Below are 15,926 nucleotides of genomic sequence, written 5' to 3'. Positions count from 1 at the left end.
CATTCCACGTCCATCAGTGTCATATGATGTTCATGGACGTATTTTATTTATCAATACAAACAGAACTTTAGTGCTTTGCACAGTTTGACCCTGATTCCTAGTTGGGGCCTGTTTGCCCTCCAGTACCACCCCTCTAACAAAACCAGTAGTAAATACGTGCAAAAATAAAATACAATGTCCTTTATGTACTTTAATTGTATCCTTGGGCATACTTTGTACTGTATGGTTTTGTAATTGAAAGAATTAATAAAATGAAACTATTTAAAACAGCAAACAACAACTTTATGTATCAATATCCATAGAGATATAGATTGTACAAAGAGTTTGCTGGGGCTGCAATCATACATTTCTACAGTTACCCAAATCCAGTTTAAAGCAGCTGTGGTTCATACGAATCAAGTTATATATAGCCTCTTAGTTGTTTCTAAGGTCAGTCATTCCAAGGGCAACTAAAACCAATGAGGATACGGTCTCTAAGCCACATATGTCCCTTTAGTCAGTCACCATAATTCTGGAACCTAATCACCAGGTAAATTATTAAATAATAATCTCTATTATTCGAAATACAGATGCAGATGCAGTTGAAGTTACTTTTACTGCACGAGAAAACTTCTCAAAGATGATGAACACCTTGAACACCCTTACTCCATGTTTTTGTTCTATGTTGCTCTTATATCTGTCTATTTCTGAGCTGATGTGTCAGGCTTGTAAAAAGGCACCTGTATGAGAAAACAGTAATAATAAAAAGAAAACAAAAATAATTTGGGCCTTTGTTGTGGTTTAACCTGGCAGGCAGCCAAATACCATGCAGTCTCTCGCTCACTTTCCCCACCCCCAGTGGGACGGGGAGAGAATCGGAAGGGTAAGAGTGAGAAAAACTCGTGGGTTGAGATAAAGACAGTTTAATAGAACAGAAAAGGGAAAATAATAATAATAATGATAGAATATACAAAATGAGTGATGCACAATGCAATTGCTCACCACCCGCGCTGACCGATAACCAAGTAGCGATCGCTACTTCCTGAATCATGCCTACCATTCATATACTGAGCATGATGTCACATGGTATGGAATACCCCATTGGCCAGGTGGGGTGGCTGATTATGTTCCCTCCCATCCTGTGTACCTAGCTCAGTCAGTAGGCACGGGAGCTGTCCTTGGACTAGGGGGGTACTTAGCAACAACTGAAAACATCAGTGTGTTATCAACATTCTCCTCATACTAAACCCAAAAACACAGCACTAGGAAGAAATTTAACCCTATCCCAGCCGAAACCAGGACTTTTATGTAATTTTGGCCTCAAAAATATAATAGACATTGAGATAAGAAAGCCAATATTAGTTAAACAGTTCATCTTATAACATGTACGTAATATTTCCTAGAGTATGCTTCCGCATATTTGGTTCTGTCTCTTCTGAAAAGTCCCACATAATTCATTTTTCAGTATTATTCTTGGTAATTTAATATTCTTCAGAGTGGTAATTCTCTGAAACTAAGGACAATCAGGCTGTTGTTTTGAGGTACACGTAAGACATGTATGTGGGAAACGACACCATGGAAAATTCAAACAACATTGTTCAGGAGTCAAGAATAGAATTGATTTCTATAGGAGTGCAGGTGTGTTGTGTTTATCAGCTGAGTGAGATGCCTGTGCTTTGCAGGCTTAACCCAATCCCATGCATCATTGTTTTTTCTTCTGTTCTTCCCTTTCACCTGTGCTTTATGCTTTTTAGTAGTTTCACCTTCTTGAAAAGAAGAGGTACCAGCTTCCTTATGCTTACTTAAAATTCTAATGAAGGAAAATATGTGTGTATCTTCTACTGTCTGGTAAAATACATCTTCCAGATTACAGCCAGACTTTGAAAATTGGAGTCCTCAATCTAGGTTTCTGAGTGCTTCTGATTTTTCAGAGTACTAACTTCCAGTTTTTCACGTTGACTTCATTACACAGTAAGCTGTCCTTTCCAGCACAGCTTTGGTAAAACACATCTATGAATGTTTCTGTGTATGGACATAGGAATCCCAGTTTTAACAAGCCAATATTCTTTTAAAAAATACTGTCTTGAATGTTTGCATGGTTTATTCTATGGCTCCAGTAAATCCTTATTCATGGTTTATTGCTCCAGTGCTCAGAGACTGGTTGAAATTCAAGTGATGCAACAGACCTAGGAAAAAAGTCAGAAGGTTACAGTTGCTTGTTTTCTTTTTTTTAATCAAAATTCTGTTTCAAAATTTTGCTGTAAGAAGATTTCAAGTATTTCCTCTGCACAGTTTAAAAAATAATGGATTCTGTTTAGTATGTTTGCTTTATTACAAGTACCTGATTTTTCTTCTTCCCTTGAGTTTAGATGTACTTAGATTTTGAGTTAGTGTTTGTCTCCAAGTTGCAGAGGTATGTAGCAAGTTTGAATTAGGATATGTGTCATTAAGTCACTGCTATGGAATTAGAGGTGTTTTATTAAAGAAATTTTGTTACTTATAAAAAAAGCAGAAAGGTGGCTTTTGATGAACATATAAATACATTTTTACTGCTTTTATTTCAGGCTGATCAGCTAATGTTTGCTCTACATTTTGTACGAGGAATGCACCCTGAACTTTTTCAAGAGAATGTAAGTGCTAAAGGAGAATATCCCCAAGTGATTTACTTAAGCTTAATATGAAGAGTAAATGAGTAGATAAAAAGTTTTTGTCAGTAAGTGTAGGACTCGGGATTTTAGGTTTATATGCTACTATATTTCTGTAGTTACTTTTGGATGTTAGCATTATATTTATTAGGTTCAAAGTGAAGATTACCGTGAGAAAGGTAGGTAAAGGGTGGCCTTTTAAGTAGGGGTCTGAAAAAGATGTTTATGGAGGGTTCTTGCCATTTTTTGCAGGCGCTGTATTAGTGTTTCCCACCACCATGTGGCTAGACATCTACTCATCCTTCCAGTTAAATACAGACATTCCTTTATAAGTAAAGTGATGGATATATATCTGTTTCACTGTGACCAAGGGTTGCTTGCGCATCATGCCTTGGTATTGAAATGCAGAAAAAGAGTACAAGACCAAGGGAGAAATTAAATAAAAATCTGATTCTGCAACCTGCAGTTGAAGACAATTAAAGTGAAGAGTCTTTCTGGAAGGTGAAGTAATGAAGTTATCTTTTCTGCATTTCAGCCTTTGATTCTTCAGTGTCTAAGAAATCTGTGGAGCAGTGATCATTAATGTCCTCATTTGCAACAGTGTCTTCACTGTACAGCGAGCGTTCTTCTTGTATGTTGTTCTCTGGCCACATAAGTATTGGATTCTTTGCACATAGTGGCCTATCTTTGAGAGGAATGATGGACTCATCCTGAAATGGTTTATATTTTTGGTAGCTTAGTGGGATGCAGTTGATATAGGTTCAAACCACATTTAATAAAAATGGCTGTCCATTCAGTTTTCAGGCAAGTGCTGCATTATTAGCGTATTCACAAAAAAATGAGAGATCTCACATGACGTTTTTGACAGTGGTCTGAAAGAGGCCCAATCTGAAAATGCCTAATTTATGGGGAATTTACCTATAGTTTAGAGGCTGCCCTATTCCCAACAGAATTGCAGCAGAGCTTACGTACTGCTAACCCTTATTTCCACATCTCAGTAATAGCATGTTCTTTTCTTTGGGTGTTAGATAACGCTTTTGCCCAGCTGGGAGGTTCATAATGAATTTACATGTTTCCAGTAAAATGGTACTTTTAGTGGTGATTGAATTGGTAACTAAAATTTAAACACCTGTTAAAGTTCACCTGAGCCGGTTATCCTAGACTGTCTTTGTAGGAAACAGGAAAAAAACAGACCTGTCAAAGAAGCAATTAGTTTCATCATAAATTAATTTTGTAAAACAGATCAGATGAATAACCACTAAAATTGTTTACTTCTCTCCATTGCGCTTACAGGCAGACTAGACTAGCTGGCTGAGATGTAGATGGCAAAGTTGTAGTTGTCGATAGTGTAGTGAAATTAATCCTGTAATAATAAAGTCTGCCTGCAGTAGAACAATATGCACAATCGACTCAATAAAATTGCTTAAACATGGTTGGTAAGCATGAGTCAAGACACATTTAGTTATCTAAAATACCTACATGAGGTATGGAGAGACAAAGCTATGGCTTTCTGTACTAGAAGCTGGAAACCGGAAGTATGAAATGGTAGTAGATGTCAATTCAGTAGAGGAGAGTCCATTTTAGGGTAAAAGGTAAAAATCAGATAATACATTTGAAGGAAGGAATGGAACTTGGATTTTATGAAGGATGTGGGTTTAAGGTAAAAGGTTTAAGAAAGGGTCGTTGAAGCTTTTTGATGTTATGAATGCAATGTAGTTTTATTGCAGACATATGGATTGACCAAGTGAAATCCCATAGTCTTTCAGCAATGAAGTTTCCTGATAAAAATAACTCAAATTAGTCTTGTTGGTAAAGGGATACCTTGGCTACCCTTCATTAGTAGAACTTCCCTAGTAGACCTTTATTATTTCTTTTCAGCTTCTGAAAATACCTTGCTTTATCTTTCTAGTCCTTGAGTTAGAGTCATGAAGGCAGTAACTTGCAAATAGCTTTCTGACGAAATTAAAGCCTGGCTGCCTAGGTTTCTTAAGTATTTTTAAGTACTGCTTTATGTGTTGGTTGCTATTGTTTAGTGTGCATTTCCATCAGCTATTAGAGCTCTTAACAAGCTTAATCTAGAATCATAGAATCATAGAATCATTAAGGTTGTAAAAGACCTCCAAGATCATCGAGTCCAACCATCGACTCAACACCACCATGCCCACTAAACCATGTCCCCAAGCGCCTCATCTACACGTCTTTTAAATACTTCCAGAGATGGTGACTCAACCACTTCCCTGGGCAGCCTGTTCCAAGGCCTGACCACTCTTTCAGTAAAGAAATTTTTCCTAATGTCCAGTCTAAACCTCCCTTGGCACAACTTGAGGCCATTTCCTCTCGTCCTATCGCTGGTTACTTGGCAGAAGAGACCAACACCCACCTCGCTACAACTTCCTTTCAGGTAGTTGTAGAGCGCGATGAGGTCTCCCCTCAGCCTCCTCTTCTCCAGGCTAAACAACCCCAGTTCCCTCAGCCGCTCCTCATAAGACTTGTGCTCCAGGCCCTTCACCAGCTTCGTTGCCCTTCTCTGGACATGCTCCAGCACCTCCATGTCCTTCTTGTAGTGAGGGGCCCAGAACTGAACACAGTATTTGAGGTGCGGCCTCACCAGTGACGAGTACAGGGGCACGATCACCTCCCTACTCCTGCTGGCCACACTATTTCTGATACAGGCCAGGATGCCGTTGGCCTTCTTGGCCACCTGGGCACACTGCCGGCTCATGTTCAGCCGGCTGTCAACCAGCACCCCCAGGTCCTTTTCCTCTGGGCAGCTTTCCAGCCACTCTTCCCCAAGCCTGTAGCGTTGCCTGGGGTTGTTGTGGCCGAAGTGCAGGACCCGGCACTTGGCCTTGTTGAACCTCATACAGTTGGCCTCGGCCCATCGATCCAGCCTGTCCAGGTCCCTCTGCAGAGCCTTCCTACCCTCGAGCAGATCAACACTCCCACCCAACTTGGTGTCGTCTGTGGAGCAGTGTTACATATATATGTGTGTGTGTGTGTGTATATATATATACACACACACGCAGTGTTACATATATATATACAGTGTTATATATATCTAGGTTATATATCTACGTATATCTAGGTTACATATAATGCACATTCCTGAAGTCTCTGAGTACTCAAGAATTAAAACAGGCAGATAATATCAATAATTCTCTTACTCCTCTGAAAGGTAGAAGTTATTTTAATTAAATTGTTAAGAAAAGAGTGCTTGTGCAAAATATTTATCGAGGAAAATGAAGCTGAAATGGTTATTCTTTAAGTTATTTCTTTTAAAGCTTTTAATGTGATAAGGCTAGAAGTCACTTATTGCTGCTAGAGAATTTAGTATTCTAAGTTCATATCCCAAAAGAGTTCAACCTTCTGCACTTACGAGTTTTTTTGCATAGTGATGAGAAATTTTGTAGTACAACTTCACCATTATATTATAGAATGCCTTGGCTCTTAGTAGAGACATTCTCTTTCTGAATCCATATGTATAGATTTTTCAGAGGTAGTTTTACAAGTCTCTACATATTATACTTCTGCTTTTCTTCATAAAAATATTATACGATTTCTGGTTTTAAAACTAGGAAACCTTCATGTATTTTTCTATGCATGAGCATTTTCTTTGTAATTGGAAGGGGATCATCAGTTTGTGATTGAAAGAGAGAGTTGTTTCAAGACTCAACTAGATCGATGGATGCAAAAAGCTATGCTGTGGTCTGTATCAGAGTAGTACTAGTTGATTGACTTTTTCATTTGGAATGTTACTATTGTCTTTAACAATTAAAAAAAAAATTCTTTATCATAGAATTATGAATACTGATAATGTAAAATTTCAATACTCTGAAGGTTTTTTAGTATATTTCTTACCACCTCCAAATATAGGATTATGTCATTTCTAGTATGTTTTTAAATAATGTAATTTCTCTTAAAATTATTAAAAGCTGTCTTCCTGGATACAAATACCAAGTCTAAAAGATTCAATCATACATAAATTCAACTTACATTTCCCCTTTCTTAATGCAACCAAAGTGTTCATAATACCAATCTATTATACTAAGTATTCCTCTTGTTCTAGTAACTGCATCTTTTGGATACTATAACATGAAACAATATTGAAATATGGATTCTGTAGTTATCTGTTCTATGTAAGCTGCTGATACCCTATCAGGCAGTATGTGTGTCTTTGCCAGCCAAGTATGTTACTTCTTGCTAGTCTGTAGTTAGGTGATCTGGGTGGCAGCTGTGGGTGCTGAGAAAGGATAGGGCTTGTAAAGCACTGCAATTGCTTAGCTTGGATTCTGCAAAAGGAATTACATACTGGTAGTATTACCTGGAGTTTTAAAAATGTCTTATAACTCTTTCAGAATCTAGGTTTTGTTTATCTTCCTGTTTTGCCTACATGCTACTACACATTAATCTTTATTCTTAAAGATATCTTGTGACTTATCTGAGTTGTTTATTTATTCCCCCTAGGAATGGGAGACTTTTACAGGTGTGATCATTGGAGATACCATAAGAAAATCAGTAAGCTACATTTATTTGTGCATTTTGAAATAAGGAATATTTACTTAAATCCTGAAAAGTTAAGGTTGTATTCTTACCATATTGTTTGATTGATTGTATTAATACATGAAAGGAACAGATAAATTCTCACATAGAAATATAAATATTATAAAACTTTTTGAACATGGCACTCATTTTCTAATTTGCATAACTTTTTGCATTTCTTGCTGTTTTTTTTTTCCCTGTTATCAGGATTGCAATTTCTTTTTTTCAATGGTATATTTGAGAAGGTTTTAAGCCCACTTCTGTAACTAAAATCAGTGTTTCTGAATCCCTCTTTCTCCCACTATCATATATGAGTGGTACTTTTTGTATGGATTGATGGGATTGTCCACACACTTTGCTAATTTGACATGCTTTTTTTCCTCAGCCTCAGAGTTCTGCATCTGGAGCTGTATTTATATACTTTCCTAGGTGACAGAGCTAGCTTAAAAAGCTTCTGTTCCATGTCTGACCAATCATACTGTAGTTTACTATGTGTCTGTCCCTCAATTCTATTGAATCTGTATGCTTACAAAACAACCTTCCAGTAGCAAAGAGTAGAGAAAAAAATTAAGCTTTCCATAGTCTTATCTATTATAGCCCTTCTTTGAACCAAATATTTTGACAAAAGTTTTGAAAGGTGTTTTTTAGGAAACATGAGCCCAGTCAGGAATCATGAGCTCAGCCTCTTCTGTTGCTAATCTCCTCTTTCATTCCGGGTCAGGCTAGCTCATTTCCATCAGGCTTAGCTGCAGTTTTCATCATTCCCAATTACTTTTAACCTTTAGCCTTGTTTAGATATTTGTCAGGGTATCTCATACATCCAGTGGTAGAAGACAATTACCAGTGTGAGTACTTTGTTTTTAGAATATCCGTGACATCAACTGTGTTCACCTGCATGCTACCAGAAGTGGCAAGTCACTTAAAACACAATGTATTACTCAGATTTCCTTACTTAGGCAGCTGATTGCTAAAAAGATCCTTAAATTCTCAGTTTCTCTAGCCCTTAGATGACTCCACAGGTTTTGCATTTCAGTGTGAACATAGAAGTCTCTCTCCATCTCTATGGAGTCTTTGTAATTCAATTAGATGTCAGTGAACGTGGTGAATGTCAAGTATTTTCTTGCAGTAGGTCATTTTCAAGCTATGTGAGATCTGATTGTATAATGGAATTTAACACTAGTCCTACTTCTACCCCACCTAACAAACAACTCATAGATTTTGGAGAGATTGTGGACATACATAATTCAACCCCAATTCTAACTGACATATATATTGCAGACCCATCTCAAGTTTATTCCTAGAATTGCTTCCGAGTTTCCTACTTTTGTTCTTTCTCAGACTTCCTAGCTCGTGGCTGAGCTATCCTTTCACAAGAGAGCTTTCCTTTTTTCTGCTGAATGTTTAAGATTACTCTTAAAGTTGCTCAATCGTTGAGAGGTACATTTCCATACAGAGACTGTCAGACTGGTTAATGGGTACTGTAAGATTTTTTTATAAAAACTAATATGGTGAATACAGAGATTCCACTGGAGCTTAAGCTATGTTGTTCATCCTTAGAATTTCCTCCATGCCCAACATCTAAGGAGCAGAAACATAGAGCTGTGGCCAAACTTTACCAGTGCAGAGATGTCCAAAAGTGATGTTTTGCCTAGTGAATTATGCCAGAATTACTCTTTGTGTAAAGAACTATCCTCTTTATGACTGTGAATACCCACGATGGAGTTATTTTTTGAAGTCAGTTGTTCAGAGTGCATATACAGATAGTCCATCATTTGGGTCACTTGTTTTTAAAGGAAAAGAAAACTACTTAGACTTGAGGGTGTCATACAGATACTCTAAATGATAAAATATTTTCAGTCTCAAGTAGTTAAGCAAAAGTTAATGTGAACAGTATGTCTCAAATTACTGGTAGATTTGTTTCTGTTATGTCATTTATGAACTTAGCAAAAGACCACAGAAAGATTCCTGTTATGAGTGCTATTTTTATTAAAAACGTGGTTTTCACAATATTATTACTGAATATAATGTTTCACAAAACGTTTGTGTATAACATGTAACTTGCTTCAATAAGGATTCACAAAGAAGTGTTCGTGACCAGATTCCCTCTTGGATAGAACAGGACCGAGCCTGGGCAGTAGCATCTTTGAAGGTATACATCACGTGGTGGCTTAAAAAGCCTTTGGTTTCAGCAAATAGTAATTTGGACTTGAATACTCATATTTCAGTATTTGTCAGATGGAAATATTTTGTTATTTTAAACTGTTTATTATATCTTCCAAAAACCATGGCTTAATATATACCCATTTGAGAAAAAACCTCTATGTTTTTTAAATTTCATCTCATTTTTCTGAGCCTTTTAATGTACATCTTTACACCATTTAACAATGAATTTCAATGCATGTGAATGAACCCATCATCTTACTTAGATTAGAAAATATTGTAAGCCTACCCAGGTACTACAATTTCTATAGACAGAAAAATATACAGAAGAAAAATTGCAAAGAGTATTTAAGTTGCAGGTTTCTGTTATGTAATGACTTTCACAAACCACTTCATATTGTATTAAAAACCATAAACTGTTAATTGGGAAACTAGTTTTCTACTTATCAGATTTCCATGCACACCTTTAAAGGGATTTCAGAGTTTGTTATTGCTCAGATCAAGTAATTTCAAACTAAAACAAAAAACACTTTCTTGCTTTGATTAATCCCATAACAATCAATGTTGAAGTTCTCTGATCCTGAAGGAAACTAAATGAAAATACTAGTCCTTGAAATTCTGTCTCGGGCTCTTCTCCTCCCGCATGTAGCTCAGCAGCAAGAAGGAAAACCTTGACCAATCTTTGGCAAGGACTTTTGCTGCTAAATCCAGAGTTCATTATTTTTCATTTCTCTTCACCAGGGATCAGGAACAATTGCAATAATGGTGTGGCAAGCATGATTGTTAGGGGCTTAAACAAACAAACTAACTAACAAACAGAAAGTAACTGGGTGAATCAGTAGCATGTACTGGTAGAAGAAGAACCTGGTCATGATTAAAGGAAAGAAGTAGAGCCCAGTTGGGTAGAGCCCAAAGTTTAAAAACAAAGCACCTAGAAGTTTAAAAGCAAAAATATCGAGCAAATACAGACTTAACATTTCCAGGGAATAGGTAAACAAATGGTTGATTTGAAAACATACCCTTTTGTTCTTTAACTCTGAGGATAAAATTGAATTGAGTTATGTGATATGCACAAGTATTTACAGGTTTAGGGTCATAGTGGTATTTGTAAATTAATTAATATATACAATGTCCAAATGGCTATTCTTCTTTATTGTTAAATATGCATGATTTGTTTTGTAGATTTCTCTCCCAGGTCTCTATCAGACACTTTTCTTTGAAGATGAAGGTCTGTGGCACACTTTTTCTCAGAGCTCTGTGTGTGAACAAGACTTTCCATCTATTATTGTAAAAAGAATTTCCTTATTTCAGCAGGTAATCTTTCCATATTAAATTATTTTAAAATAATTATGAGTTCAGCATTGAAAATAAGTTTTTACGTCTTGGAAATTTAGGCTTCAGGCCTGGTTGATTTATAAGCAGTGACAGTATCTACATTGTCTTACAACTTAACTAGTTTATTTAGTCTAAGGATTTATTTTTCTTTCTATAATACGTATTTAGTTCTCTCTTATCTGAGTCTTTTCTATGTTGGCGCATTGGCTGCAACTGCAAGGTAACAAGCTCTTTATTAATATTCACAGAATTAATTTTCTGAATAGGTATTAAAATTATTTCATGGTTGCTTTGTTACTGCAGAATTTGTCAGCTTGTTGAGCATCATTAATTTAGTTCATCATTAAATGTGCAAACTCACACGTCTGACTGAAAACCACAAAACCCAGTAGCAGCCACTGCTTCTTAGAATAGTAGTCATGAAATACTACTCTTTCTGAAAGCTTGGTGGTTAAAGAACTCACCAAGAATGTTGGAGGCACAGGTTCCTTCCTCCACCCAGGGATCCTTCTCCTCTGGAAGAGAAAAATGTCATCCCTCTTGTGTTTATGGAAGAAAGGGTGTTACTTACTTTCAAATGATGCTGTGATTTTTCATTTGAAGTCACTTCATATAAAATGAAGGCCCATCCAAAGAAGGGGTGAGATATAAGACAATGTACTTTCATGCTGGTTGGCTCTTAGGGGCTCTCTATTTGGAGTTTTTCTGGAGGAGGAGAATTTCTAAAATAGCATGCATGGAATTTAGGAACAAACCATTTTGCAAAGGAATTTGTCTGAGTCATGTTTGATTTGATGAAATGCAGAAGAGCAATTGTATGTGTGCAATGTGTTGTCATAAAAATTCTGCATTTATAGGAAAATAAATCTGGAATGAACCGCATATTACGTATTTAGTTCCTTGCACAGAAAGTATTAAGAATGTTTCTATTGATGAAATGTACTGAAACTATCTGGTTAGATTCATATGCCACTCATAAGTTAGTTTCTTTCAAACAGTATGTTAAACTTAAAAGTAGTGCAGTAACACTTAATGTAATCTCAGGCTTAAAAAGTAGTACTTTCTTAAAAATTTAATGAAGTTAAATTTTTCCTCCAAAACTAACAACAGATATTCCAGACTTGGAAACTGGAATGTGATGGTAGGTTCAGAATTGTGGCTTACAGGTCTGCAAGTAAGGGGATAGGAGGAGGGTGGTGATTTTAACAAATAATTTCTACTGAAGTTGCATTAGTTGCCTGCAGTTTCCTGCAGTGAACGTTTGCAGGAAGTTAACTGAAAAAGAGGTAGCTGGTGGGGAAACTGCTGTTTTAATTTGTATCTGAATTGATTAGCTGTTTGTCTTCTGTAGTCTTTTGAAGAACAGTAAAAGCATCTGCATAACTAGGATGTCTGAAAGAATGTCTCAGAAAAAAAAAATTAGATGTAAAATTCTAAAGGTGTGCTTAAACAAAGGAAATTCTTTCAAAACTGATTATTTTACTGTACAACTGCACTGAATTCAGAAACATTCCAGTTAGGAAGTTACTGCCTAAATACATGTATAGAATTTAGATTACCAGTATAAAGCTAAGTTTGCTTTTTGTCATTCCAGCTACCCACATAGCTACCTTTTTTCGAAAACATTGTAGAAAAAGTTCCAGCTTACAAATAGACATTAGATGTAGATCTATCTTCTGATTCTATTAATAGGAAAAGCTACTCACAAAAGAACAATTACATTAGAATACCTTGGAAAGGAATGATCAGATAGCTCTATATATTCGGAGAATATAAGTTTTTCTGAAGAGTCTTGCTTTTTAAATTGTCACAATATACTTTTATAAACTCATCTCACCTGAATATATTTTATTTTAAGGTACTTGTGATCCAGGCTGTCAGACCAGACAGGCTACAGAGTGCCATGGCTCTTTTTGCATGTAAAACCCTAGGTAAGTTAATTTTTTGCCAGGGTCTTTCCACACAGCAATTAAATAAATTTTTTTGTCCTATGTTTCTCTTTTGTTTTATAGTTCTTATGGAATCCCTAAGTTTTAGGATTTGAAAATATGCTGTTAATGGTTTTGCTGATTTTTTTTTTCCTGTAAAGAATTGTTAAAAAGTGCTTTTAAAATGGTTTGGTTTGCATAGTGATTTAAAATATAATAAAAATCTGTCAGATTCTTTTAATGAATTCTTGAACACTGGAGTAATTAAGAAAGGAGGATAGCTGGTTTTCTGTAAGTTTTACACTGCAGCATTTTCCTTAAGACACAAATTTTCCAGAAAGATTATTTAATTTAATGTAATTTACCATTTAAAAACCATTATGTTTGAGATTTTGTAAATTGGATCTCAAAAGATTGTTTTATATTATCAGTCATTTTTGTCAGTCTTTTGGACTGTAATACAATTTTTACTGTCTGTTTAGAAATACACTGATTTAGAGTGATTCAATACTATGATTGTCCATTTGTTCTAGTCTATCTGTTTCCTTTTTGAGGTTTGGGACTTATATTCCAAATAATTTTAATATTCCAATACAGCACACCAAAGCCTTCCTTCAGTTTTTAGCAGTTAATGACAATACGCATATGGAAGATGAATTACGAGTGTCTCATTGGGGTGGATATTGTAGTTTTAAAAGTCACCCCCTGCGTTATGTAGGGACAAGGCAGAATTTGTTGTTTTTAATGTGGTACAGTGTCAGGACAGAAGTGGGATTAACAGAAGGGAAAGGATCTAGATTGTAAAGACCTTAAACGTAAGTGGCAAAGGCTGTTGTTAACGTGGTAGAAAATGAACCTGGAAAATTGACTTATAGGCTGCCCAGGTAATATGGCTGGACTTACACTTCCAGTACTTGTAAAGATTTGCAGTTTGAATGATCTTGAGATGGGCAATTTTGCATGGTAAACCGATAGATGAGTTACATATGAAAAACAATGACTGTGGTAATTTGAAGTTCTTGAAATATGTGTCATTTCTTATTAGTATAAGATTAGGTATGAGTTTAGGTCTCTGATTCTTGCATTTTTAATGGCATTTGTGTGAGAGTGTCTCACTTCCTCTTTACGCTTTGTCTGTGGGCATTATTTGTTGGTCAAAATTCATTCCATGTCTGCCACCAAGGCCAGTATTTTCAGGAGTAAGGTTAGCCTACTCTGTCAAACATTAGTAGATAGAGAGGGTACTTTCATCATGGTGAGTGTACAGGTTCCACACAGACAACGTCCCTGCCTGTGGAATCAAAATGTGATCTGCAGTACGTGCATCTCAAAGCCCAGCAGAGACCTGAATTCAAAGTTTATTCACCCACTTACTATCTTCCAAATCTTAATGTATTACATAAATTGGTTAGGTCTATCTTGATACCAGTTCCCTGGAGGCGTTCCACAAGGGAATGGTTTTTATTGAATGAAATTACAGTCTCACTGAGGAAGGCAAAATACCAGACTTCATTTGTAGGCAAGGTTTCATCCACAGATTTTTCATGCATATCAGTGAGATTTTATTTTGAGATCATGTCATAAATCATAGAATCATAGAATCATAGAATCATTAAAGTGGGAAAAGACCTCTAAGATCATCGAGTCCAACCGTCAATCCAACACTACCATGCCCACTAAACCATGTCCCATGACTAACACTTTCCAACTAATGAAAGGGGTCAAGCTTGTATGAATATTTTTTTCATATTTTTTTCTGTCATGTCTTTTTCAGGGTCTTTGCCCTGAAGCTTCTTAAATAAACTGTTTCACTTAGTTCAAAAGGGAACCGTTAAGTTTCAAATCTCCTTAGGCTATTTTCCTGTGAAAAAAATGAGTTCCAAAAGAGCTGTAATAGCCTACAAGAAAGCCTCCCATTTCTATTTTATCCAGATATGGTTTTTTTTTCCTTCTTCATCTTTTACATATACTTTTAAATTTATGAATGAAGGGAGATTAAAATATTTTCTTTTAAAGATAAAGTTCATAAGAATTTTCTAAAAATGTATTTTGTGGGCACCCAAAGTATGCTTATTTCTTTATTTTACATGCTATACTGAAATGCACCATGTTAACAAAAATCATACTGACAGTATACTCCCAAATCATTCCATAGCGCTTATTGAGTTGGGTTTTTTTCGTATCTGCTTTAACTTAGTTTTTTGAGTCTGGCTACATCAGAAATAGTATTTAAAGAGGATTGATTTTAATTACTGGCATTTTCATATCCTTCAAAAAAGCAATAGAGATACAAAGAAAGAAAATCAGTGCAGGCTAAACAAGTCTGTATTTTATTCCCACAGACCCATTTTCTATAAAGTAGACCAGAGCTCTCATGGTCACATTGTATCTAGGCGAAAATAAAATTACTTGCCAAAATAAAAAAAAAAACCTCTCCTGCTTTCTGTATTGGAATTGTAAATAGTAATAATACATTTACTAATATTTTTGTACATTGTTTCTCTGTGTACAGATCACCAACAGAAGGAATTTTAACAAGCACTTTGAGTTCAAGTTCCAGCTGTTGTAGATTGGTTTAATTGCATTGACTTTAGTACAGAAGTTTTGTGAGAAGTTGTTCATTGATTTTATGGAAGCTTCATCAGTTTATACAAAATGTGAAGTTTGCATGCTGTGCTAAACTTTGTATTTATATGTCAGGTCTTTCTTTTTTCCTCTTTGATTTCCACCCACCCACCCACTTTAGACATTTTCTGAAGAGTTATTTGCTTTCACATATGCTTTTTCTTTTCATATCAGGATGTCAGTTTGGATAGTAAGATTTAAGAAATTCTGTCAGAACAGAACATGGAGGCAGAAAAGTATGTCAGGAATTCCCAGTCTGACTGCATAGTTATTATCTGGAATATGAGTGCTTATTGATTTACCCTGAAAACACTGAAGTCCTTTTTTTCAGTTCTCTAAATGTAATCCTGGCTGTAGCTTTAATTCTAATGGCTAGGAATAGTTAGGGCTGTATTGTAGTTTTTCTATATTTCACTTCTGTTGAGCTTCCTTAAAACAAAAAGCACCTTCAGCATAGCTATGCTTTTTCTAAACATTGTGTCCAGATTTCTAAAAAACCAAACTGTTTTATGGAAGAACACTTACAATGTATTAATTTTCTAAATGATGCATCTCAAGAGTGCTACAATATATTTGGTTAGGCAGTTACTCATTTACAATTGCACCTCTTTTAAATTAGCGTCATTATAATAAATACATTATTATATAACTTAAGTTGCAGGTGTACACACATTCATCTATTGCCCAATCATAGCTTTTTATTCTATTCCTCAGA

The 15,926-nt window shown here is 35.7% G+C and overlaps 1 protein-coding gene across 1 annotated transcript in view; it reads left to right on the top strand.

Annotated features, from left to right (window-relative positions):
- The window catches only part of DYNC2H1 (dynein cytoplasmic 2 heavy chain 1), a 184,644-nt gene that overhangs the window by 85,738 nt on the left and 82,980 nt on the right, over nucleotides 1-15,926 (top strand). Inside the window, exons 71-75 of the mRNA XM_075140082.1 lie at nucleotides 2,544-2,609; nucleotides 7,089-7,139; nucleotides 9,235-9,312; nucleotides 10,506-10,637; nucleotides 12,517-12,589. Coding sequence (XP_074996183.1) covers nucleotides 2,544-2,609; nucleotides 7,089-7,139; nucleotides 9,235-9,312; nucleotides 10,506-10,637; nucleotides 12,517-12,589 — 400 coding nt within the window. The remainder of the gene's footprint in view (nucleotides 1-2,543; nucleotides 2,610-7,088; nucleotides 7,140-9,234; nucleotides 9,313-10,505; nucleotides 10,638-12,516; nucleotides 12,590-15,926) is intronic.

This window comes from Calonectris borealis, chromosome 1, assembly GCF_964195595.1.
Source record: "Calonectris borealis chromosome 1, bCalBor7.hap1.2, whole genome shotgun sequence".
Taxonomy (NCBI): domain Eukaryota; kingdom Metazoa; phylum Chordata; class Aves; order Procellariiformes; family Procellariidae; genus Calonectris; species Calonectris borealis.
The sequence above is the reverse complement of the archived record's forward strand: the minus strand, read 5'-3'. Positions and strand labels throughout refer to the sequence as shown.